General features: G+C 42.9%; 1 protein-coding gene across 6 annotated transcripts in view; it reads left to right on the top strand.

Moving 5' to 3' along the window:
• Window positions 1-26,497, top strand: part of TEX14 (testis expressed 14, intercellular bridge forming factor) — a 311,576-nt gene that overhangs the window by 180,727 nt on the left and 104,352 nt on the right. For all 6 annotated transcript variants that reach the window (XM_033922951.1, XM_033922948.1, XM_033922949.1 and 3 more), the window contains 4 exons: window positions 55-1,034; window positions 1,807-1,913; window positions 15,017-15,090; window positions 18,423-18,716. In XM_033922951.1, coding sequence (XP_033778842.1) covers window positions 55-1,034; window positions 1,807-1,913; window positions 15,017-15,090; window positions 18,423-18,716 — 1,455 coding nt within the window. The remainder of the gene's footprint in view (window positions 1-54; window positions 1,035-1,806; window positions 1,914-15,016; window positions 15,091-18,422; window positions 18,717-26,497) is intronic.

Here is a 26,497-nt window from a genome sequence, read left to right as displayed (position 1 = left end):
TATCAAATCTCTAAATGAAAAGAAATGTTATTTGGTAATTTTCTCTTTATCCAGGTATTCAATATTATGCAACAGGACATAAAACTTTACATGCTGAAAAGGAAGTGGAAGTAGACCTAAAGTCTTTGAATAGTGTTCAGCTGGTGAGATGTAGTCAGAGTAAAAATGTTTTTGTGTCTGAATTCCAAACCAACCCCATGAACAATGAAGAAACCAAGAGTCATTCTTCATACTGTCAATCAAAACATACCTGTTCAGATGACGTGGACATACAAGAAGATATCTTGGAAGAATTAACAGATTTAGATCAAGTGCTGGAAGTTGAAATGAACAAACAAAACCAAGATGAGAATGCTGGTCAAAAGGAAGAATTTTATTTGACAGATACATTTTTTAACATGCGACACATTAATAATTCAGAGAGCAGCTTTTCAGACAGGGATACAGAATATAGTACAGAAGATGAGGGCAGCCGAAATGAGACAGTAGTGCCAGATGAAGGGGAAGAAAAAGAGGAAAGAGGGAACAGTGGATCCAAAGAAGAACAGTATATCGGTTTGTGTGTTCTTAATCTAAAAATATGCCAGACTTTAATGCAAGAGGCTGCAGCTTCTTTAGATAGAACAGAACAGAGATTAAGTGATTCCATGAAACACCATTTGGAAGAATTTGCTGAAATTATAGTGGAACCAACTGCTAACAGGTTTTCCACCAAACCTCATCCACCAACCTCATCCACCCAGGATGAAGTTGATCACTTATCAAGACCTTTTAAGAGTTGGTTTGATCCAAAAAAAAGTACTGCATTAGCATATGCTGAGGGGCCTCCAGATACTTGCTACTTGCCACCAGGGCAAAAGACTGTGAGTACTCACAGTCGCCAAGCTACCTCAAAGATTGCAAGAGCCATGAGAAAGATTCAGAATGAGTGCATTATTGATTTTGAGAAAGGGAGTGAAAGAAAAAAAGAGTTCTGGAATGATTGTCCAACTGAAGAAGAAAAATTTGGGGATCAGGTTGAACAAAGTTATCAGGTAATATTTGGAAAAAGAGCAATGTTACAAAAGCAACAGATGAAATAATTGTATTAATTTTGACATTAAGGGCTCCTTTTACTAAGGTGCGCTAGCAGTTTTAGCATGCACGTGACATTACCGCACACATTGCCATTGAAATAGAAAACAGTTCAATTATATAATAAATAAATAAATACATATCACTAATGCAGTTCTGTAAACAGAAGTCATTGACAGTCAGTATAATGTATCCTCTTAGTTCATTTTCATTTAAATGATTTTTCCTCCATTTGGCTTTATCACCTAATATTTGCCTGTATTTTGAGTTAGTATGATGAGCTACAGTTGAGGATATATACCCCCTCCCATTTTACTAAGCCACGGTAGAGGTTTCTACTGTGGCCCAGAGCGCTAATGATCCGCTCATAGAATTCATATGAGCATTGGAGCATTTAGCACTCCAGGCAGTGGTAGAAGCCTCTATTGCAGCTTAGTAAAAAGAGGGGATAATTAAGAACATTATACTGGCGATAGTGCCCTCTACTGTTAGAACTGTAGAAAATGGAATTTTATAAAAAGGTTAAAATATACATTTTTATATATTTCTAATTTTTAATTTTCTAAAACTTTAGCTATGGGCAAGCTTCACATTATACTAGGCAATGGTGAATTTTAAATAGATTTGCATTAGTTTTACAACTCTGGCCCAAGAGATGATTTAGCAGTATTTAAGCAAGACATACACCAGATGCATGGAAAAGTATTGTTTGATGGATTACTGATATTGCAGCCATTATATGATGAAGTCCTTGCAAGAAAGAAGACAAATATTAACTATCAGAGCTACAGAAGTGATGATGGATGGGCAACTGAAAGAGGAGGGAAGGATACACACAGGTGAGTTCTACTTGTCACAGAACCATGACCTTCAAACACCTTTTGATCCTGGAATGTCAAATATTTAAGATCAGTTTATTGAGTTGAATTGCAGCAAAAAATTTCATTACTTTGAGGAAAATTATCTTTTACATAGTAAAAAATGTAATTTGGAAAAGGAGTGCTTTGATTATACAGAAAAGATCATATGACTAGTAAAATTTTATTTCTCCAAAGAAGAGAAAAATGCAAGTCTTCACACCCTTGTGATGTTCTCCATCAGAGCTTGCATAAATACATGTATTCAATGTAGAAAAACTTTCTGTAAGCGTTTAAGAGACACATTGGTCTTTCTTTTTCCACAGAACCAATAATGTAAGCATATCTTCTCTCACATCAAGCAGCACTATGGGGCAAAGATCTGGAACAATTGCTCACGCCTACTACTTATGGGAAATTTAGGAAACACCTAAAAACATATCTGTTCCTGAAGTATTTAGGCAACTAACCTGTACAATCCTACTCCACAATAACTGATCTCTAGCGCTGTTAATAACTAGCTTCTAACCTTGTTAATTCTACTTAATTTGTAACATCTTTTAACCATTGTAAACCGCATAGAACTTCACAGTCCTGCGGTATATAAACTATTATTATTATTATATGTATATGGTGCAGGGGTTGCCCTTTTGGGAGATGCATGGGGAACAAAAAATAGGTATAATGGGACTACATATAGCACTCTGGGATGTTATTATTTACGTTGTTCCGATCAGATCTAAGTTCTAGCCCTGCACAATGCTAACAATCAATGAAATTGACCATATATTAGAAAAATAAGATATTTTATTCCTATAACAAGTGGCAGCTGAAGTGGTCAACAGTATAATTGAAATGTGAGACTTATGCATTGAGCAAGCTAGGATGCGTAGGAAATACACAATAAACTCACTACTGCATAAATCACTTCAGAGTAAACATACAATTACTTTATAGGCTGTTAAATTCTGCCTCCTGACAATTTATCCAGGGTACAACAGAGCTAAATACAACCTGTCAGTGCCAGAGAGGTGTCTCAGGTGGAATGAGCTCTGGAGCGATGCCCAGCGCAGTCAAGTGAGAGGAACCCATAAGGGAGGTAACATGCTGCCAAGGCAGGGACACTGGAATGGTTTCAGCCCAGATCTGTCCACAGTTTCAGGGGAATCGGACCTCTGGCATTGGACTCAAGGAGCAGGATCTTGAACCAGGTTCATGGATCAGACCCGAGGATCAGACTCATGGAACTAGGCTCATAGATCAGACCCAAGGATCAGATACGTGTATCAGACTGCCTTAAGGAGCAGACCCTGAGAATCTCCAGGGATGCTTCCTTTATACCCTTTGGTCAGAAGGCTTATCTTTAGAGATTAGATATTCTGACGTGTTGACCTAAGCATCATCAGAAATATCTCCTTGACGTCATCTAAGGTGGCAATACCAGGAACTTCAGCTTCTTACTGGAGGCATTCAGAGAGTTCTGTTATCCTGGTAGCTGGAAGGTCACCCTTAGTGCATGTTCTGGGCAAGACGGCTATGATTCTAATAAGTCCAAGTTCCATCAGTTAAGCAAGCCACAGGCAGTTCTTGCTGAGGAGCAAATGTAGGCCAGAGTTCACCTCTGTTTCGGGCATAATCTTTGAACTCTTCAGAAGTTCTGTGTAAAATCTATAGGCAGGGGTTTAACCCTCACAATAAGACTATAAGGCTTTTCTATGTTCCTTTCTCTCTTTTGAAATACTTTTTTCTTTTCTGTTATTGTTTGTAGATCTCTTCTCTCTAGTTATTTCCATAGGATTTTCAAAGTTTCTGGGGGTTTTTTGTGTGTGCTTGCCTTCTGTCACCCCTTTATTGGGTGCTTGGCATCTTGGTTGGGCCTAACTTTTAAAACCTGAGTTGTTTGATTTCCAAGCCGTTGTATTTTTTTAAATGAATATATCCTTACAAAGGCTCCCAGTAGCTTTATAGAAAATGTGGATGCTGCGGCAAGGCCATATCCAGTGCAGATACCCACAACTGCTTTGCTACAGTGCTTTGGACCTGGTCACAAACCACCTTGGCGCCATTTATGTTCACAGATGATAAAGAGAGAGATTCAGAGCTGTGAAGAACTGAGTGAACAACAGTTTTTTTTAGCACTTTTGGTTCATTGATGATGGCACCAGAGATACCAAACTTGAGGGGTCCAGGAGCTACACCGAATGCTGAAGATATATCAACATTTAGAATTCATCAGTTTATCTTGATGCTAAGTATTGATAGAGGCTGTTGGGAATGGGCATTCCAGTGCAATAAGTGTGCCATTCTGGACAAACGGGTTATCTCTCCTAGGCCGTGAGCCTCGGCAGAAGGAATCCACTCCAGATATTTTTCTCTAACCCTCTTATTTCACAGAAAGCTCTACTGCCATTTAACGTTTTTCCCTTCTGCACTTGAGCTGGAAGGAGTGTTTCTGTTCTGCTCTGCTTTTTTCTTTATTTTCTTTGAGTTATTTTTAGTTTTCTTCAGTTTTTCGTGCTTGGAGCTTCCATGTTTGTGGGTCCAGCTCTTCCTGCATGGAGAAGAAGCAGACGGTGGTCTACAGATGATAGGCCACTTCCTTGTGGTACCTGTTAGCCATTCTTCAGGAGCATTTTTGGAGCTCAGGGCTGTCCCTGGTTAGTGTGACTAACCCACTACTTGGCAGGGGTTTGAGCACAGGCTGTTAGGCATCCATAAGAGGCACAGCTGGTTGTGTTTTTTACTCCCCCCCTTCTGGTTGCACATGTGTTGGTTTGTGGGGGTGGGGGTTCTGTCAGACACTGTTGGAGAGACATTCTAGATGAGAGTGATTTCTTCTCCATGTCCATCTACTGTTCAGAGCTGAGGCAGGCTGCAGCACATTCCCAGCACAGGTCACAGTGAGTAAGGCTGTTAATAGCCTATGAGGTAAATCAGTGGGTGTCAGAAATTGCAATTTTCAATGGTCTGTGCTTGTTCCCCTCTGAACCCTTCCCCCAAAATCCTGCTTGTACGTGGTGAGCGTGTTGTTGGGGCAGCGGATGACTTAGGAGAGGTGAGGTCATGCGCATGCTTGCACAGGATGGCGGCCGGCTTGGATCGGGAGCCGGGAAGCGCTGACGGACGGCTGAGGCATCGGCCGAAGCAGGAGGGCAGCCGCACGGGGACCCCGAGGGAAGGAAGCCACCACTTTGAAAGTGCTGCAGCACCCGCAGGCAGGTACTTACCCCTGGGCCACCATTGCTGAGTGCTCGTTTATCGGGGCAGTGCTCGGTTTGCGAGACAAAAGTTTGCTGAGTGTTTTTCTCGTCTTGCAAAACACTCACAAACCGGGTTACTCGTAAATTGAGGTTCCCCTGTACTAGAATTACCTTTCCTCAATGACTTGCAATCCTTTGAAGGATTCGGCCTTTTATGGATCACGAAGGGAAGGAAGCCACCACTTTGAAAGCACTGCAGCACTCGCAGGCAGGTACTCACCCCTGGGCCACCATTGCAAACTTTGGTTGTGGAATGAATCTTCTGAGTTTGCATTAGGGCCTATGGGGAACTTTGCTTTGATAAATGAACATTTTAGATTACGAGCATGCTCCTGGAACTGATTATGCTCATAAACCAAGGTACCACTGTAACTCCAAACTGTTGTATACAGATTTGGTATGTCTTCAGACGGGTCCCGGTTTCAGGCTACAGGTACATCTGGATCTCCTTTCCAAGGGTCCAGTGTTCATCAAAAATTCAAGGGAGCATTCAGGAAGCCATTTAGCACCGACCAGTAGCGTCAAAGCATGCTCCTTCACAGTACGGCTCAGTGGTTGGAGGCTGGAACTCACGGCAGGCAGCGACCAACTGGATTAGCAGTGGGCAGGAGCACGGAAAGCTCGCTCCTGCCTGCTACACCTCCCGACCACCAGGATTCCAGCGGCAGAGGAGGTATGATAGACAGGGTGGAGAGCCTGGGAGGGAGGGAAGGGGGCTATGTGCAGTGCCTGGCAGGGGAGGGAGGGGGGCGCTGTGTGCAGAGCCTGAGAGAAGAGGGAGGGAAGGGGGCTGTGTGCAGAGCCTGACAGGGGAGGGAGGGGGCACTGGGTGCAGATCATGGCAGGGCACTTGAATATTAAGCCACCCGAGTTATATTTGAGTCAACCATTTTTCCTCCTTTTTTGGGGAAAAATGGGGGTCTCTTTTTATATTCAGATCAACTTATATTCAAGTATATACGGTATATAGTGACACTTAGATTTTATGCACTTAATTATGAAAGAGTTGTTGATTGGTAACGTTTTCAGTATACTGTGTTGTACTTGTGCATCAAATGGCATTTGTTGATTCTGATTTTCAACATTAAGTCATTTGGGGAAGAAAACAGCTGCACAAAAATCATTGTCTTAGAAAGAGAAGACTCCTGAAGGCTTTAAGATATATGGGCATTGTGGCAGGCTAGCACAGGCAACTGATAACTTACAACTTGTGTCTGTCATTCTTCAAAACTAAGGACAACATGCCAACCTGCACCACCGGTCAAAAGATGCTGAATAGGGGCTTGGTACAACCAATTCTGCCCCAAATGCACTGGCATTGGAGACATTACTCCCAAAGACTCTGAAGCTGTACTAAGAACATAAGTATTGTCATACTGGAACAGACTGAAAGTCCATCAAGCCCAGTCTCTTGTTTTCAACAGTGGCCAGCCCAGGTCCTAAGTACCTAGCTAGATCCCAAGTAGTAAAACAGATTTTGTGCTGCTTATCCTAGGAATAAGTTTCAAGTTTATTTAAAATGTATTATATCGCCCACTCAAACCTTCTAGGCGGTGTACAAAAAATGCCATAACAATTAAAATAAGCAGTGGATTTCCCCAAGCCACCTCAATAATGGTCTTTGGACTTTTCTTTTAGGAAATTATCCAAACCTTTTTTAAACCCCACTAAGCTAACTGATTTCATCACATTTTCTGGCAATGAATTCCAGAGTTTAATTACACGTTGTATAAAGAAATATTTTCTCTGGTTTGTTTTAAATCTACTAAGTAGCTTCATCGTATGCCCCCTAGTATTATTATTTCCTCTCAGTATTTTATAGACCTCTCATATCACCCTTGAGCCATCTATTCACGCTGAAGAGCCCTAGCCATTTTAGCCTTTCCTGATAGAGAAGTGATTGCACTGACTTGAAATTAGGTCTGTCAGGACCAACCTTCAATGCCCAGTAACAGTAAAAATGCAAGGGCATTGGTCCTAGTGCATGATGCAAGGTGCTGGGTGATTCTGGCAGCCACTATTCATTCTTCTAAGTATCCCTGTAGGGCGAAAAACTTATCCTTGATAACACCTTGTGGAGGGGCAGTGGTGGGAGAACAGACATGGATACCGATCACTGAATAAAGAGTTATTTTTCTGATAAACAGAATCTGAGCTGTTCTGGTATTTTACTTATAAATCAGAAGGCTTTCTCAGGTAGGGTCTACTGGTCTTTTCTTGCAACTTTGTCCTCCACAGGATGGGAGAAAGTCTCCACTGGAAGACTTTTTTTTGTACAGATTTATGTCAATGAAATGTCCAAAGCCATTCCATTCATATTGCAGAAAGAGACTGAGCATGGAGCAGAAATGTTGGTCATCTGTTTCTTGACTTTCCCCCTTAAAGTTATGAGACTACTATTTCACAATATTCTTAAGGATGCACTGAAGACAATGTGGATGTGGGAGCCTCTTCTCTGTGCAATCTGTACAAATAAGAAGGATGACTTACCGGTATATGGTGTCCAGAAAACTCCTGGATTCAAGAAAGTGATAAGGACACTTGTGCCCTGAACATTCTTGTTGGAAAAGCTCTTCAGCATTGCTTTTTACCAACTCTTCATGAGCCAGTGTATATGAAACATTCTGGGCAAGGTAGGACTGTTTGAGTTTCTTCCTCAAAAGAAATGGAATGACCCAGTGTAACTAGTGGACAAAGGAAAGGCGTATGGTAAACACACAGCCAAGATGTCTTGAGAAGACACTGAGAACCTCTGCCTTGGGTATCAGAGCTCACACAGCTAGCAGGAAATACGACCCCTAGCGATAGCCTGAGACTACTGCTAGAGGTTCCATTTTGGAAATGGTGCTGGCTGGGCAGGAGCAAATGGGGATTACTCCTGCCTAAAGACCACTGGTCCAACAAGTACTGAGTTTTTAGGCCCAAGAAAATGGTGAGGAGCACGTTGAGGGGATGGGAATTTTCTTGTGAAGGTTGGGGGATGTTATTAGGGGGGGGCTTGATTGAGGAGTTAGGAGTTATCATTTGGAAGAGGGGAATGGCGTTAACCACTTTACATGCCAGTCTTGGATCATCGGGCTATGGCTTTAAGGCCCAATGCTCCCAGGCTGCTGGAATAATGCTCAAGCAGTGGTATTCATTTATTATGATAGTCAGCAACATACTGGAGTATTATACAGCATGTTGCTGGCTCATGGTAAATTAAGGTTCAGTAAAAGCTCACCTATTAACCTTGTAGTATAGCAAGGGGGACCTTAGGAACATGGCCCCCGCCCCATGGGTACAGCCTTCCAATTATGATTTGTGGCACTGTATGTTATCCCAGGACAAGCAGGCAGCATATTCCCACACATGGGTGACGTCACCGACGGAGCCCCGCAGCGGACAGCCTCGAAAGAAAACTTGCTTGAAGATCTCGATCTTTCGAGCACTGCACCGCGCATGCGCGCGTGCCTTCCCGCCCGAACTAGGGGGCGCATCTCCTGAGAGGATCCTCAGTTCGTTTAATTCCGCGGAGACAAGAAGACACATTTTTCTATATCTCTGCAGCAACTTTGCCTTCTCTTCACCGCGGCTGTTTCTTTCTTTCAGTAAAGTTCGGTCGCTGTGCTCTCCTATTTCTTTTTCGTTTTCTTTTTTAAAAAAAAAAAAATAATAATAGTTTCAATTGTTTCTTTTATTCTTGTCCGGCCAGTGAGCCTTGGGCCTAGGCCCAATTGCTCCTTCCGTTCGACACGGACTTTATTTTTTCTATGTCCCGGCCTCTCACCGGGTTCAAACGTTGTCGTCAGTGTAATCGTGTGATTTCGGTCACCGATCCCCACTGCCGCTGTCTACAGTGCCTGGGTCCCACTCATTCCCCAGAAGATTGTCACCGTTGTTTCACTCTCACTCCACGGGCCTTTCGATGCCGGTGCGCTCAATTTTTTCAACTTTTCGGAGACATGGAGCAACCTTCGGATTCTACTTCGACCTCGGCGGCTGCCCCGGTCTCGAAGGCTTCGACTCCGACGACATCGACGACTACGGTCTCGAAGGCTTCGACCCAGGCTCCGGCTGGAGCTTCGGTCTCGAAGGCCTCGACCTTGCCTGCTTCGGTTCCCTCGAAGACGGTGTCATCTGTGAAGTCTTCCATGGGGGGTAAGTCTCCGGGTTCTCTTTCAGATACCGTACCCAAGAAGCCACCAGAGTCCTCGGCACGTCCATCTTCCAAGCGTACCTCCAAGATAAGGGAATACTCACCTTCGAGGTCGCCCTCTTCGGAGCGTACTGCTGCATCTACGAGGTCAGAACCTTCTGTCTCGGTGCCGATGCTGGAGGACATGTTGAAATCTATACTGACCACTCAGATTTCATCCTTAGTGGCTCAATTGGTCCCGTCCTCGACCTTGCCTCGGACTGATCAGCCTGTCATCCAACCAGAGCTTCCATTATCTCAAGGCCGATCCAGGACACCGAAGAAAATTTCTTCGTCTGATTCTTCTCCAGACTCACCTCCTCCGAAGCACCGGCCGAAGAATTCGAGACCTATTGCTTCCAAGCTTCGGAGGGAGTCTTCGGCATTGGATACCGAGACTTCTCTGCCTCATTCTTCGAAGCCGAAGCACGGATCTCGACACCATCACGCATCGACTCAAAGTCCTTCTCGACCGAAGACTCCACCGTCGAAGCCACCCCGTCGAGACATTTCACCACAGACCTCGACTCATTCGGTACCACGTACACCTGGTACTTCTCCATCCAGGAGCCTTAAGAGAAAACATTCTCTTACTCCACCTCACAGTGCAGCTTCTTCTGTGACTCTATGTCTAGACTCAGAACCACTTTCACCATATTCCAGAGAGGCTTCTCCCTCATACTCAGCTCTTCCTAAATCTCGCAGTGTATCTCCTGAGGAAGTGTCTGATTCCAAATCCATTTCTTTTGCCAAATTTATTTTTGATATGGGACAAGCTCTTAAACTAGATCTTCATTCAGATTCTAAGTATACTCGAATATTTAGCAGATATGGAGCTTCCTCATCCACCTAAAGAGTCCCTCAGATTACCTATGACTCCTGTTCTGAAACAAACCTTTGTTCGTAATATGGAGACTCCTTATTCCATCACTGCCATTCCATCTAAATTGGAATCCCGTTATCGAACAGTTCCATGTAAAGGTTATGAAAAGTCTCAACTATCTCATCAATCCCTGGTAGTAGAATCCTCTTTAAAGAAAGCACATCCTTCTAAAATCTATGCTTCAGTTCCTCCAGGTAGAGAAGGTCGTACCATGGATAAGTTTGGTCGCCGTTTATACCAGAACTCTATGATGGCAAATAGAGTTCTTAATTACAGCTACATTTTTACATCCTACTTCAACCATTTTCTGAAGATTTTACCATCTTTTTACCCGGATATCTCCACCACTCGTCTTTCAGAATTTAAACTCATCCTTAAGACTCTTTCTCAATTACGACTCTTCATGTTACAAGCCTCATATGACGCATTTGAACTCTCATCTCGAGTATCTGCCTTTGCTGTAGCCATGCGTCGTCTAGCATGGTTACGTATTGTTGGCATGGATCCCAATCTTCAAGATCGATTGGCAAATCTACCTTGTCAGGGCAATGAATTATTTGATGATTCTATTGAAGCAGCTACCAAGCGTCTTTCAGAACATGAACACTCTTTTGCTTCCCTCATTCGACCAAAACCCAAACCTGCACCAACTAGAGGTTTCAAACAGACTCCACGTCGTTATCCTCAGAAAACGACTCCTGCTTTTTCCAGACCTCCTCCTCGTCGTCCTCCTCAACAACAGCGACAACAAAAGTCTCAGACTCCTGCTGCCACCAAACCTGCTCAGTCTTTTTGACAATCTCAACATGAGCATTCCAATTTCTCTGTTTCCAAATTCTCCCCTCCCCATAGGGGGTCGCCTTTCCACATTTTATCACCAGTGGGAGCTCATTACATCAGATCTCTGGGTGCTTACCATCCTACGAGAGGGATACTCTCTTCGATTACTTCAGGTGCCTCCAGATCGCCATCCAAGAGAGTGTCCTTCCAATCAGTCGCATCTTCCCCTTCTTCTTCAAGAAGCTCGAGCTCTGCTTCTCCTATGAGCTGTGGAGGAAGTTCCTCTTTCCCAAAGGAACTTGGGATTCTACTCCCGTCATTTTCTAGTTCCCAAAAAGACGGGGGATTTGCGACCGATCCTGGATCTCAGAGCTCTCAACAAATATCTAGTCAAAGAGAAATTTCGAATGCTCACTCTGCCAACTTTATATTCCTTAATGGACCAAGGGGATTGGATGTGTTCCCTCGATCTCAAAGAGGCGTATACTCATATCCCTATTCATCCAGCATTTCGCAAGTACCTCAGATTCCAAGTAGGAAGCCTTCATCTGCAGTACCGAGTTCTCCACTTCGGATTGGCTTCTTCTCCCAGGGTTTTCACAAAATGTCTCGTGGTGGTGGCTGCAGCTCTTCGCAACCAGGGTCTCCAAGTATTTCCATACCTAGACGACTGGCTCATCAAAGCTCCCTCTTTTTCAGGGGTTATTGCAGTGACCCAACAGACTATTCTTTTTCTACAGAGTTTGGGATTTCACATCAACTTTCCCAAATCTCAGTTAACTCCTTCTCAGTCTCTCCAGTTCATAGGAGCGACTCTGGACACTATCAATCTGAGAGCATACCTTCCACAACCACGTCAGACCGCCCTTCTTCAGATTTCTCAACAACTCTTCCAACTTTCAATTGTTCCAGCATGAAAGATGATGGTTCTGCTCGGTCACATGGCTTCTACAGTTCATGTGATTCCTTTTGCCAGACTTCACCTTCGTATTCCTCAATGGACACTGGCATCCCAATGGCAGCAATCCGTGGATCCACCAACTCGATTGATTTCCATAACTCCTTCATTGCGGAAGTCTCTCCGTTGGTGGATGCTCTCTTTGAATCTTTCCAGAGGCTTGCTATTCCACCCTCTTCCTCATCAGAAAGTCCTCACAACCGACTCATCAACGTACGCATGGGGAGCTCATGTGGACGGTCTTCGCACTCAGGGTCTCTGGACTCAAGCAGACCGTCGATGTCATATCAATCTGTTGGAACTCAGAGCGATATTCTATGCTCTCAAAGCTTTTCAACATCTCCTTCACGACGTGATTCTTGTACGTACCGACAACCAGGTAGCCATGTATTATGTCAACAAACAGGGAGGGACGGGTCCTCACTCCCTCTGTCAAGAAGCTCTGAAATTGTGGCATTGGGCAATTCTTCACAACATCTACCTCAGAGCTGTTTATATTCAGGGTCAACACAATTATTTGGCGGACAAATTGAGTCGTCTTCTACAGCCTCACGAATGGACACTCAATTCTCCTACTCTTCGCCAAATCTTTGCCCGTTGGGGAACTCCGCAGATAGATCTGTTTGCGTCACCTCTCAACTTCAAACTGCCTCAATTTTGCTCCCGCATCTATGCCCCTCAACGTCTCGAAGCGGATGCGTTTCTACTGGACTGGAGGAATCAGTTCCTTTATGCTTTTCCTCCGTTTCCTCTGATTCTCAAGACTCTAGTCAAACTGAAGTCAGAACATGCCACCATGATCCTCATAGCTCCTCGGTGGCCCAGGCAACCTTGGTTCTCCCTTCTACTTCAACTCAGCACCAGGGAGCCTCTTCTTCTACCAGTATTTCCCTCTCTCCTCACGCAGAGTCACGGATCCTTGCTTCATCCCAATCTGCAGTCTCTACATTTAACAGCTTGGTACCTTTCTGCATAACAGACTTTTCTCAATTTTCTCCGTCTGTTCAAGATATCTTACTTGCTTCCAGGAAACCATCAACTAGACAATGTTATGGCCAGAAGTGGACTAGATTCTCTGCTTGGGTGTTCTACACGTCACTTACCACCCAGATCTTCCTCCTTGACATCTGTTCTGGACTACTTACTTCATTTGTCACAATCTGGACTTCAAACTATATCTATTTGAGTCCATCTTAGTGCTATAGCTGCTTTTCATCAGCCTCTGGATGGAAAACCTCTTTTTGCACATCCTATGGTTTCTCGCTTTATGAAAGGACTTCTCAATCTCCATCCACCGCTTAAACCAACTCCAGTGGTTTGGGATCTCAATGTTGTTTTAGCTCAACTTATGAAACCTCCTTTTGAACCGCTTGACAAAGCCCACCTCAAGTATCTCACTTGGAAAGCTGTGTTTTTGATTGCCCTCACTTCTGCTCGAAGAGTCAGTGAGCTACAAGCTTTGGTTGCAGATCCACCTTTCACAGTTTTTCACCATGACAAGGTGGTCCTCCGTACTCATCCTAAATTCTTACCTAAAGTTGTTTCAGAATTTCACATCAATCAGTCTATTGTTCTACCTGTGTTTTTTCCAAAGCCTCATTCGCATCCTGGAGAAGCCGCTCTTCATACCTTGGACTGTAAACGTGCTTTGGCTTTCTACCTCCAATGCACTCAACTTCACAGAACATCTCCTCAACTTTTCATCTCATTTGATCCAAACAAGTTGGGACGTCCTATATCAAAACGCACAATCTCCAACTGGATGGCTGCTTGTATTTCTTTCTGCTACACTCAGGCTGGTCTTCCTCTGCAAGGTCGAGTGACGGGCCACAAAGTTAGAGCTATGGTGGCATCTGTAGCTTTCCTCCGATCAACTCCTATTGAGGAAATCTGCAAGGCTGCCATTTGGTCCTCGGTTCATACTTTCACCTATCATTATTGTCTGGATATCTTATCCAGGAGGGATGGCCACTTTGGCCAATCTGTTTTGCAAAATCTTTTTTCGTAAATTGCCAACTTCCCTCCATCCCTTTTTACTTAGCTTAGAGGTCACCCATGTGTGGGAATATGCTGCCTGCTTGTCCTGGGATAAAGCACAGTTACTTACCGTAACAGTTGTTATCCAGGGACAGCAGGCAGATATTCCCACAACCCTCCCACCTCCCCTGGTTGGCTTCTTGGCTAGGTATCTGAACTGAGGATCCTCTCAGGAGATGCGCCCCCTAGTTCGGGCGGGAAGGCACGCGCGCATGCGCGGTGCATTGCTCGAAAGATCGAGATCTTCAAGCAAGTTTGCTTTCGAGGCTGTCCGCTGCGGGGCTCCGTCGGTGACGTCACCCATGTGTGGGAATATCTGCCTGCTGTCCCTGGATAACAACTGTTACGGTAAGTAACTGTGCTCTGCTGTGGCTGGTGAGGATATCCAAGCCTTGCCAGCCAAGGAGTTCCTTTATTGGTGGCTTGGCATTCAGCAGTATTTTCTGCGGGCCTCCACTGCATGCTGGCCCCTGCCCATGTTCAATTTTTGCTAAACCAAGCATGCTCAGAGGTCAGCTCACCCCTCGCATGTTTGATTTTCATGCATGTGCAAAACCAATGCATACCTTGGAAGGGAGTGGTGGTGTGGCAGTCTATAGAAAATGCTACCAACTGCCAGGCAGCCAGTGGAAGACTTCTTTGACTGACAGGGCTTGGGGATACATGCTAGCTCAGGATTTTGAGTCATGGGGGTGGGGGGAGCAAAATTTTATGCCCCCTCACTTTGGCCTCAAGCCCCCTCTCCCCAAAACAGAAGGTCTGACTATGTGGCCCTTTTATCGCACTTCCATAACTTCTCCCCTAAGTTTATTCATTTAAGTAGGGCTGCATATTCAGTGCTCCTACTTAAACAGTACTGTAAAAAATCTGTTTGAAGAGATGTAGCAAGTTCATCCACTTATCTTTATGTGAAGACTGACCTCCTGAAGACAATCTTTTAGCCCATATTGCAACGGAGAGGAATAATTTCATGTTCTTGAATTATTTTAGACCTGTTGAAGTCTATTTCAGAAGCCGTAAAAGAAGAAAAAATGAAAAAAAAGTCATACCATCTAGATGGGCATGTAAGTAGAAAATTTTACCATTAGAATTCAAGACATTTAGATATAACGAGGTTGCCAAATAGAAATTCAAATAAATGGTACATTGATATTTTATTATGAGAGATAATCTAAAATAAGGAATGGTTGCCTCATACTCTTACTTCGTAACTGCCACTTATATAGGGAAAGGGACTTGTATACTGGTGTGAGAGAATTGCTCCAACTCCCCCCCCCCCCCAATGCTGATGTCACTTGCTGAACCCACGACAACCATCTTTCAGGGCACTGGGAAACAGAATGTTAGAGTAGCCCCTCATCCACCAGAAGCTGCTGTTGAAGCCTCCAAACGAGTCCATCGGACCAAAAAGCATCAGAGAAACAGAGAAAATTGGGGCTGGCGTAAAAAAAAAAATCACTTTGCCTCTCTAAATGCAGACGTCTTGTGCAGCGCCTGCGGGAATTGTCTTCCAGAACACCAGGAAGCAGGCAGGATGTTGGGGCAGCCCTTCATCCACAAAGAGCTGCCTGTTGAAACCCCCAGATGACACCCCTCCAAATAGCAGATCAAAAAAATCCCTCAGAACACACAGTCCCATCATAGAGTCATCCTATTATAAACTGCGCTGACCACATGTACTGGGTAATCCCAGCGCTGGTTGGACCCCCCAGATACCGAAAACCACACCACAATCACATCACTAAACTAAACCTGGACAACCTAATAAGAATCCTAACCACTCACTCATCTCAGTCTCATGTGGATCTCAGTCTCAGTCATACTCATCTCAGTCTTATGTGGATATGTTAACGCAAGGTGAGTAGTAAACAAAACTGAAATTATAAAAGTTCTGCTCGATGAATTATAATCCGCCTTCTTATTCCTAACCAAAACATGGATATCAATGAAAGATGACCACAGATTACAACTACTCTTCTCAATAGATTATAAAATCCTGGAAAATGGCTAGAAGCTGAACCACAGTTCTCAAATATCATCTCAAGAACCACGGTTCAATATAGAAACATGATAACAGATAAAAGCCAAATAGCCCATCCAGTCTGCCCATCTGCAGTAACCATTATCTCTTCCTCTCTCTACGAGATCCAAACTTGCCTATCCCAGGCTTTCTTGAAATCAAACACAGTCTCTGTCTCCATCACCTCTACTGGGAGACTGTTCCATGCATCTGCCACCCTTTCTGTAAAAAAGTATTTCCTTGGATTACTCCTGATTACTCCTCTTAACTTCATCCTATGCCCTCATTCCAGAGTTTCCTTTCAAGTGAAAGAGACTCAACTCGTGCATTTATGCCATGTAGGTATTTAAACGTCTCTATCATATCTCCCCTTTCCCGCCTTTCCTCCAAAGTATACAGATTGAGATCTTTAAGTCTGTCCTCATATGCCTTATGATGAAGACCACACACCATTTTTGTAGTTGTCCTCTGGACTGACTCCATTCTTTTTATAGATATAAAAGGTTTTGAAGGTGCGGCCTCCAGAATTGTGCATAATATTCTAAATGAGGTCTCACCAGAGTCTTATTCCTACTTCTTTTTCCTACTGGCCATACGTCTCCCTATGCACCCTATCATCCTTCTAGCTTTCAGCATCACCATTTCAACCTATTTGGCCTTAAGATCATCACAATCACACCCAAGTCCCATTCTTCACCCCCTAAACTACCATTCCCTCTGGATTTTCCAGCCTAAATGCATGGTCTTGCATTTCTTAGCATTAATTTTAGCTGCCAAATTTCAGACCATTCTTCAAGCTTTGCCAGGTCTTTCTTCATGTTCTTCACACCAACAGAACCTTGAAGCACACCACTGTTACCATCCCTTTCCTCAGAGCGATTTCCATTGAGCACTTCCCTCTGTCATCTTCTACTCAACCAGTTCTTGACTCCACTTTCATCATAGGAGACCTCAACCTTCAGCTAGACTCAACCTCAAACTCTCAAACCCTGAAAATTCACAACCTTTTAAATGAGCTAGACCTCAAACCCTTGTTTCAACAACCCATAAAAAGGCCATCAGTTAGAGCTACTCGCCTCCTCTATTTCAGCAGAAAAGCATAAGCTACCTAGAATTTAATTCCCTATCATACCACCTACTCCTTGAATTCACTGTATTCTGGAAAGAGATATCAATAACCAAACTGACCCTTCAAGTAGCCTCTTATTATAGAAACAAAGTAGCTCCTGAATCATACTGGAATTAAATAGATAACTCATTACTATCCTGCCCCATCTCTGACCAAGACTTTCTGGACCATTGGAAAATGATCAATGAACAAATCCTAAACAAACTAGCTCCACTCAAATGCAGCAAAAGAATCTAAAGATTCTCAGAAAAGTGGTTTGACTCAGCACTTATCTAATCTAATACAAGATTTCTGAATTGCTCTAATACCGTTTAGCTCAAGACAATTTACATCAAAAAGAAACCATGATAATTCTATGGGAAAATACAATTCTTTGGATAAAAAGATGCCCTCACAATTCCTTAACTAAAAGTACTAACTTTACAATCTACAGCCTACTATATGAAACTATATAACCACAAGGATAAAGTTTAAGTTAGACTCCATTGCCTTTAAGATACTGAAAGTCCTTATGCGATCTGCTAAATAGCTCTCTGGGTTTTTCTTTTTGCTTTATTAAGCTCAAAATACATTTAATAAGCAACCACATAAACAGGGCACATCAGTACAAAGATATTGCATGCAAAACCTTCTATTTTTCTGGACAAACAGTAATGGTATTTGCTAATTAGAGGAAAAGATCCATTCACTGAAGCATAGCACATGAAAAAAAACAACTTTATGTTTTTTGCTAAAAAGCTACCCTTTTTTTCTCACTAAAGATTGCTCCAATGAGGTCATTCTTGAAACAGGTGGATTCAGCAAATAAAGCACATGACAAAAAAATATAGATTGCATACATAACTTCATTTGCAAAAGGTTAAAAACAGAAACCCCCAGATACAGACCTTAGCATGGCTTCTACTTCATTGCAAATGGAGGTTTGGAGCTTAAATTGGGCGCCTAAAACACGCATAATGTTAGGCATGACTTAAGCGTCCTTTATAGAATCGGGGCCAATGTGCCAAGTGTGTTGAACTTAGGGGTGAATATGTGTATTAACTTGTAAGTTTCATGGCTCCACGTCATTCATTTCTTGGTTGGGCTGAGAACTTTTCAGCATCCCCTCATAAGGTGTTGGAGTTTACTGAAGGTAATTTAATCAGGGAATACTTTAATCTCACAGTTGACCTGGATGTATCATTTAAAACAACTTGTAGTAAATATTTTGGTTATTAAATTAATTTTTTTTCATCTACCTCCTGTAGCTGAAGTGAAAATAATGGCTGAAAAAGCGACCTCTGGACAGCTTAGAAATCTACCACGATACCCACAGGGAAGCAAGACTAGGAATAATACTGAAGATGTTTTAGTGAAGTTTCAGCATTTCACTTCTGTGGACCAAAAAGAGATAATGCCCCCAAAAGCAGCTGATTGTCCAAATAAAGATTCCTCACATGAAAACCATCAAGAATTCACCAGTGATGAGGAAGAAGCCAGTGATATTAGCAGAGAAAATGACAGTGACTATCGTTTGAAGAACAGATTCCAAAACTTTGCAGGTGTGTCTAGCAATGAGAGTCTTTGGGCTAATAATGTTTTAAGTGATATTGAAAATGTCAAAAAACTGGACTAGTGCATAACCATTTCAATAACAATGCTTTCAATTTTTCATGAGTGTGCCTCAGCCCCACCACTCCACCGCTGTGCTATCTTGTGACTGCGTGGAGATTTATGTGGCACTTCATCATCGGCTGCTCATATCTTTTTGATTTTTATAGAATCGTGAAAAATCCTTCATATATACTTTAAAATGTTTTTCTTAATATAAAGAGTGATGTAAATACTTAGCTCTTATCAGCCAACGTCTGGGAGTCTAACCCGACATGTTTCGCGCCAAACAGCGCTGTATCAAGGGTCTCCCTAAATACAAATTTAAAAGACAAACAGTTATCCGTAAGTTTTATGTAACTGTCCCTCAAAACCTACACCTTCAATATCATTTATTACTAGAAAAAATGTGTGCTTACCGAGTACGCGCTAGTCATCCGACTCATAGTATTGCTCAGAGTAAGATGGACGCGGCGTCTAGCCTCGGGTTATATATAGTAAAAAACTACAGTCATTCATAATCCCTACACCTCCCCCCAGGGCCTGATTGGATGGAACACTAACCTACCAGAGACATCCACTCTATCTCAGCATTCAAGCCAGAAGGTGCAACAGTATCCAATGAAAAGATAAACCTCTGCTCATTCTCATTAAGTTTATTAAGATGTAAGGTGTAGGGATTATGAATGACTGTAGTTTTTTACTATATATAACCCGAGGCTAGACGCTGCGTCCATCTTACTCTGAGCAATGCTATGAGTCGGATGACTAGCGCGTACTCGGTAAGCACACATTTTTTCTAGTAATAAATGATATTGAAGGTGTAGGTTTTGAGGGACAGTTACATAAAACTTACGGATAACTGTTTGTCTTTTAAATTTGTATTTAGGGAGACCCTTGATACAGCGCTGTTTGGCGCGAAACATGTCGGGTTAGACTCCCAGACGTTGGCTGATAAGAGCTAAGTATTTACATCACTCTTTATATTAAGAAAAACATTTTAAAGTATATATGAAGGATTTTTCACGATTCTATAAAAATCAAAAAGATATGAGCAGCCGATGATGAAGTGCCACATAAATCTCCACGCAGTCACAAGATAGCACAGCGGTGGAGTGGTGGGGCTGAGGCACACTCATGAAAAATTGAAAGCATTGTTATTGAAATGGTTATGCACTAGTCCAGTTTTTTGACATTTTCATTCATCTCCACATTTTGGGACTGGTACAAGCATTCATTATTTTAGCCATATTTGAGGAAGCTTTAAGTGATATTGAGACATTTTTATAGTTAATATCCTGCAATAATATAATTTTCTGTAAGTTGTCATGGCCCACTTTTGTTTTCACCCTGTTGGTTGCATTATAGAATAACAATTTACATTCCAAGGACTCCTTTTACAAAGCTGTGGTAAAGGTTTCTACCGTAGGCCAGCGAGGTAAATTCTCTGGTGCGCATAGGAACATTTACCTTGTCGACCCACGGTAGAAACCTCTACTACAGCTTTGTAAATGCCAATGCAAGTTTTCCAAGTTTTTCTCATTTGATATACACTTCCCCCTCCCTATTCACGGTTTCGATACTCGCAGTTTCACATATTCGTGATTTTTTTGGGGGGGAGGAAGCCCCCCATAGTTTAGGATGTTCCTGCCTCCCTCCAGCCTTCCTCCCGGCATCCCGGCCTTACCTGGTGGTCTAGCGGGCTTTCGGGGCAAGAGCGATCTTCCTACGCTCCTGCCCCGTGCAGATCACCAATAGGAAATGACTGTCGTGAGTTCCCGTAGTCTCTCGAGGGGGTAGGTCAGAGCCGGACGAGAAGTTATTTGCGTTTTTTCTCAATTTGTGGTCCAGCTCTGCCCCTATCCCCCGCGAATACCGAGGGAGAAGTGTACCACCAATTGGTATTTACCATATTAGTGGTTTGCTATGAAAGGAAATTACAATTATAAATGCATTGGACCAGAGCGAACTAATAAGTCCTGCTTTAGAGTGATTAGATACTCACATGCTGACATGAGTGTGTTTCGAGCTAAGTTATGGAATCTCCATAGTAAATAGAGAAAGACTCAGCCTCTGCTGCTATATATAAATTGGACCTTCACGATAAAGATTTTTTCCCACTGAATTTCCCAAATTTATGTAAGTAGTTTTGTTGGAGGAGATATTGTTGGACAAAGGGACTGATGATTATATTACGGAAATCTCTATAATATAGAGTAGTCCTGTTATGATGGTCCATTTATATATTTTATAAACTGATTCTGTGTATTCTTTTATTGACTAGATTGTTTTATATTATTTTATATAGACAACATAGGGCTCCTTTTATCAAGGCGTGCTACGGGGGTTAGCACGTTGGACATTTCATCACGCGCTAACTCCTGCGGCAGCCTAAAATCCTAACGCCTCGTCAATGGAGACGTTAGGTACTAGTGCGGCAGGCGGTTTAACGCGTGGTATTCCGCACGTTAAACCGCTACTGCGCCTTTGTAAAAGGACCCCATAGTCACCTTTCTGCCTCTATAAAATAGGCCTTATCCCAGCAGTAAATCTTCATGCACAAATATACCCCTGCTCCAAAAAGGTGTAAATGTGTTCACATACTCTTATGTGTGTAGTCACATACATTTATAAATCTGCCTCCTACCATGCCTCTGGGCACATCTACCATAGGTGCTAACTCTAGTTAGCACCTTAATATTAAGCAAACTCCTTCACCGTATCCAGGTAACAGCTTATGTGTGGCATGAGTAATGGCAGAACATCTGATCCTCTGAGATTTTGCAGCTATAGGAAGGACTACAAATAGGTGAATGGAGGGGGGTGGGGAGATGCTTCAGCTGAGATGTGGAGCTTTTAGTTTGTTAAACTACTTTCTCTCTTTCCAGCTGATACCTATCCTTAAAAGGTTGAAGAAAGAGGAAATGGAGAACATTGGTGCAGTAGTCCTGGGCAGCAGAGGCGGCTGTGGCCTGCTGTACCATGATTTTCCTGCTACTTGATGAGCATGGTGGGCGAGAGGGGAATTGTGAAAGAGGGATTGAGAAACAGACATTACAGTTGGTTTTTTTTTTAAATTGAAATTTTATCATCATTACAGCAAAACAATAAGAAAATAATAAGTAACAAAAGTTACAAAAGAAACACATCACATCCCTATAGTGGGATATCCATCAACCTACCTGGAGACCTGCAGACATTAGTAATAGGCAAAACAGGCATAAAAACAGGAGAAATGGGCTAGAGAGGTTGAGAAACAGGAGCTGGGGATTTAGAGATAGAAGAGCTGGGTAAGTTATGAATGAAGGAAATAAAAAAATATGCTTTAGAGTTTTGTGAAAGAGGAGCAAGTGGAAGGGTGAACCCGTATATGTGTGTAGGCCTCTGAGATGGGGACAGTAAGGGTCAGAAAAGAACGGGGTAGAGGAAGGAAGGTAAAGAAGATCAGGATTGGAAAGGGGGTAGGGGAGAAAAAGTAAGGACTTGAGAGGGGATGTGAAGAGCAACAAGGCTGGAACCACGGGAGGAGCATCATCACCTCTATTCTGGATCCTTAAGATCCCAGGCCTGCCTCCTTCCCCTTCCATATCCCTAAAATCCCAGACCCTCCCTTTTTCTAAGGACAGGCAGGATTTCAAGTCCTCAAGTTATCCAACAGCCTGACACAGGAAAAACCTTCCTAAATTTCCATAAGCTTTTTAAAGAGTAAAGGGGATGGGACTTGTATACTGCTTCTCTCTGTGGTTTCAATAAAAGTGGTTTACATATTAAGAACATAAGAATAACCTTACTGGGTCAGACCAATGGCCCATCAAGCCCAGTAGCCCATTCTCATGTTGGCCAATCCAGGTCACTAGTACCTGGCCAAAAGCCAAGGAGTAGCAATATTCCATGCTACCGATACAGGGCAACCAGTGGCTTCCTCCATGTCTTTCTCAATAATAGACTATGATTTCCTCCAGGAACTTGTCCAAACCTTTCTTAAAACCAGCTACGCTATCCGCTCTTACTACATCCTCTGGCAACGCATTCCAGAGCTTAACTATTCTCTGAGTGAAAAAAAATTTCCTCCTATTGGTTTTAAAAGTATTTCCCTGTAACTTCATCGAGTGTCCCCTAGTCTTCGTAATTTTTGACGGAGTGAAAAATCGATCCACTTCTACCCGTTTTACTCCATTTAGGATTTTGTAGACTTCAATCATATCTCCTCTCAGCTGTCTCTTTTCATGAGAACATAAGAATTGCTGCTGCTGGGTTAGACCAGTGGTTCATCGTGCCCAGCAGTCTGCTCACGCGGCGGCCCTTAGGTCAAAGACCAGTGCCCTATTCGAGTCTAGCCTTACTTGCGTACGTTCTGGTTCAGCAGAAACTTATCTAACCTTTTCTGCTCAGAAGAACCTATCTGACTACCCAGGACCGGGAAGACCACAGACTGATTGACATGAAAAGGAGCAACTACTTTTGGCAGACAGGAAGGAACAGGCCTCAACACGACCTGCTCCCTAGAAAACTCGAGGAATGGAGACCTACAAGAGAACCTGAAGCTCTGAAACACATCTAGCAGAAGTAATAGCCACCAAGAAGTCCGCCTTAAGAGTAAGGTCCTTCAAGGCTCAAACAGAGGGTGCACAAGCCCGGACAGAATCAGATTCAAATCCCAAGAGAGATGGTCGCACGGGAGGCTTGAGCAACTTGGCTGCCCACAAGAAGCAAACAACATCAGGAATGGCAGTCAGATGCTGACCCCGTAATAACCCACGAAAGGCTGAAAGGGCCACAGGCTGAACCCGGAGAGAAAACCAAGCTAGGCCCCTGTCCAGGCCATCCTGCAAAAACTCTAAGATGTTAGGCAGAAAAGCGTGAAAAGCGACCACTCGTCACGCCGTACACCACTCCTCAAATATACGCCAAACTCGCACATAAGCCCAAGAAGTGGAAAGTCTGCGGGACCCCAAGAGAGTGAAGGTCACTTTATATGAATACCCCTTCTTACCTAGGTGTTTCCCTTTCAAGAGCCAAGCTATAAGACAAAAGGGACCCGGATCGAACATGGGAATGGGGCCCTGAGTCAGAAGATCAGGTGAAAGAAGCAGAGGAGGAGGAGGATCCGACACCAGATGCCGCACCAGATCTGCATACCAAGGGATCCCTGCAGGAAAGAACCTGAAGCTCCAGGCTGAAGTGATAGCCACAAGGAAGACCATCTTGACCATCAAAGACACCTACTCCAAAGGCTCATACAGCCAACAAGCGACAGGAAAAGAACTTGCCAGGACGGAAAAGCACAATTACTTACTGAAACAGGTGTTATCCAGGGTCAGCAGGCAGATATTCTCACACATGGGTGATATCACCGACACTTTAAAAGTGCATCGCCACTTTAAGACCCTAGAAAGTTCGCTGAAGAGCCCTAACCGTTTTAGTCTTTCCTCATACAAGAGGAGTTCCATCCTCTTTACTATCTTGGTCGCTCTTTGAACCTTTTCTACCGCCACTATATCTTTCGTGAGATAAGGAGACCAGAATTGAACACAATACTCCAGATGAGGTTGTACCATGGAACGATACAGGGGCATTATAATATTCTTAGTCTTGTTAACCATCCCTTTTTTAATAATTCCTAGCATCCTGTTTGCTTTTTTGGCTGCTGCTGCACATTGAGCAGAAGGTTTCATCGTATTGTCTAAGATGATACTCAGATCTTTTTCTTGGGCGCTAATCCCCAAGGTAGACCCTAGCATCTAGTAACTGTGATTCAGGTTATTATTCCCAATGTGGATCATTTTGCATTTGTCCATATTAAGTTTCATCTGCCATTTGGATGCCCAGTCTTCCAATTTCCTAAGGTCCACCTACAGTTTTTCACAATCTGCATGCGTTTTAACAACTTTGAACAGTTTAGTGTCATCTGCAAATTTAATCACCTCACTCGACCCAATTTCCTGATCATTTATAAATAAGTTAAACAGCACCGGTCCCAGTACAGACCCCTGCGGCACTCCACTATTTACTCTCCTCCATTGAGAAAAATGTCCATTTAATCCTACCCTCTGTTTTCTATCCAATAATCCAATTCCTAATTCATAGCTGAACTTTTCCACCTATCCCATGACACTTTATTTTTCTCAGGAGCCTCTCGTGAGGACCTGTATCAAAAGCTTTCAGAAAATCTAGATACACTAAATCAACCGGCTCGCCTTTATCCACATGTTGATTCACATCTTCAAAGAAGTCAAGCAAATTTGTGAGGCAAGATCTTCCTTGGCTGAATCCATGCTGACTCCGTCTCAAATCATGTTTGTCTACGTGTTCCACAATTTTATTTTTTATAATTGTTTATACCCATTGGGGCATTGAAGTGTTAAGTGACTTGCCCAGAGTTTAGTGCCTTAGACTGCACTATGCTGACACTCGGGGCGTCCTTCAGTTCTTTTTTTTCTTTTGTCCTAGGACTTAGTGAATTATCTTCCCATCGTGGTCTCTTGAGTACCAATTTTGTGCCTTTTCCAGGCTTTATTGAAGTTTTCTGTATTACATGTGAGAGCTTCTGTTCTCCCTATTTCTCAGATTTTTTTTCCATTCTGACTTTGCCATCTCTATTTTGATTCTCAGAATTCCAGCTGGGTGTTCTTTTTTGAAAAGAGCTATTTTATATCATTGTGATTATTTTTGTGACCCCCTCAGCAGCTTTATTGAATGTGAGTGGCGCAGCAAAACCATATCCAGAATGGATACGCTTAACTACATGAACTTTCTCAGTGTCATTTGTGTTCCCAGATACCTACGAGAGGGATTCATGTTTTTAAACCACAGAGGGAGATGATCTTTGTCATGTTTAAGTCTGATCCACTATTGGAGATATTGATCTTAAGAGTGGAGGAGCTGTACTGCATACTAGGAATACTGATCACTTGTTTTGTGAAAATTGATAGAGCTTATTTGTCTGCTTTATCATTCCCTCTCTGAGAAATTCCCTAACCCCTATTAGTCCTGTTTGTCTGTTTTGATTAGATTATAAGCTCTGTTGAGCAGAGATTGTCTCTTTTATGTGTTTAATGTACAACACTGGTAATGTCTGGCAGTGCTATAGAAATAAGTAGTAGTAGTAGTTATTTGGAGTGGGCATAACCAGTTCCTGCTTGAAAGAGGAGGATTCAGCTTTTTTGTTGTCATCAAAGGCTACTGAGGCAAAGAAGCATCAACCTGAAGTCCTTTTTATTCAGAGATGCTTGTGACACATAATTCTGGGGAAAGCTAGTGGTCCTAGTTTGCTTTTTGGATACCTCCTGAGATGCACGGGAGTGCGCATTCTGCTCTCATCTGCTTTTTACGCTTTCCTGTCAGTGATGTATTTTCTTTCTCTTTACTTTCTTTTTTCTATTGTTTTTAACTTTATACACCATTCAGAGTGTTTTTGCGAAATGAGCGGTATATCAAATATTGATTAACTTGGAAACACTTTTGAAAGAGTTTAATTCTCATATTTGGTTAGGACAGAGGAAATCAGGGCATTGCTTATATCAACTCTTTGTATCTGTGTTTCAAACAGATGAGGAAGTTCTGTGGACAAATATTACAATAGCTATCTGGATCTCTGACTGTATATTCATCTGCTGTCGAAAAGAGGGTTTCTTCTACATGTGCTTCGGAACAGAGCAATGGTTACTGCCACAGCTTACACTGGGTCAACCTCTGTACAAGAAATTTTCTATGGCAGCCTTATAAAGTTTAG

This window comes from Geotrypetes seraphini, chromosome 15 (genome assembly GCF_902459505.1).
Source record: "Geotrypetes seraphini chromosome 15, aGeoSer1.1, whole genome shotgun sequence".
NCBI classification, from domain to species: Eukaryota; Metazoa; Chordata; class Amphibia; order Gymnophiona; family Dermophiidae; genus Geotrypetes; species Geotrypetes seraphini.
This window is presented reverse-complemented; position numbering and strand designations above follow the sequence as displayed.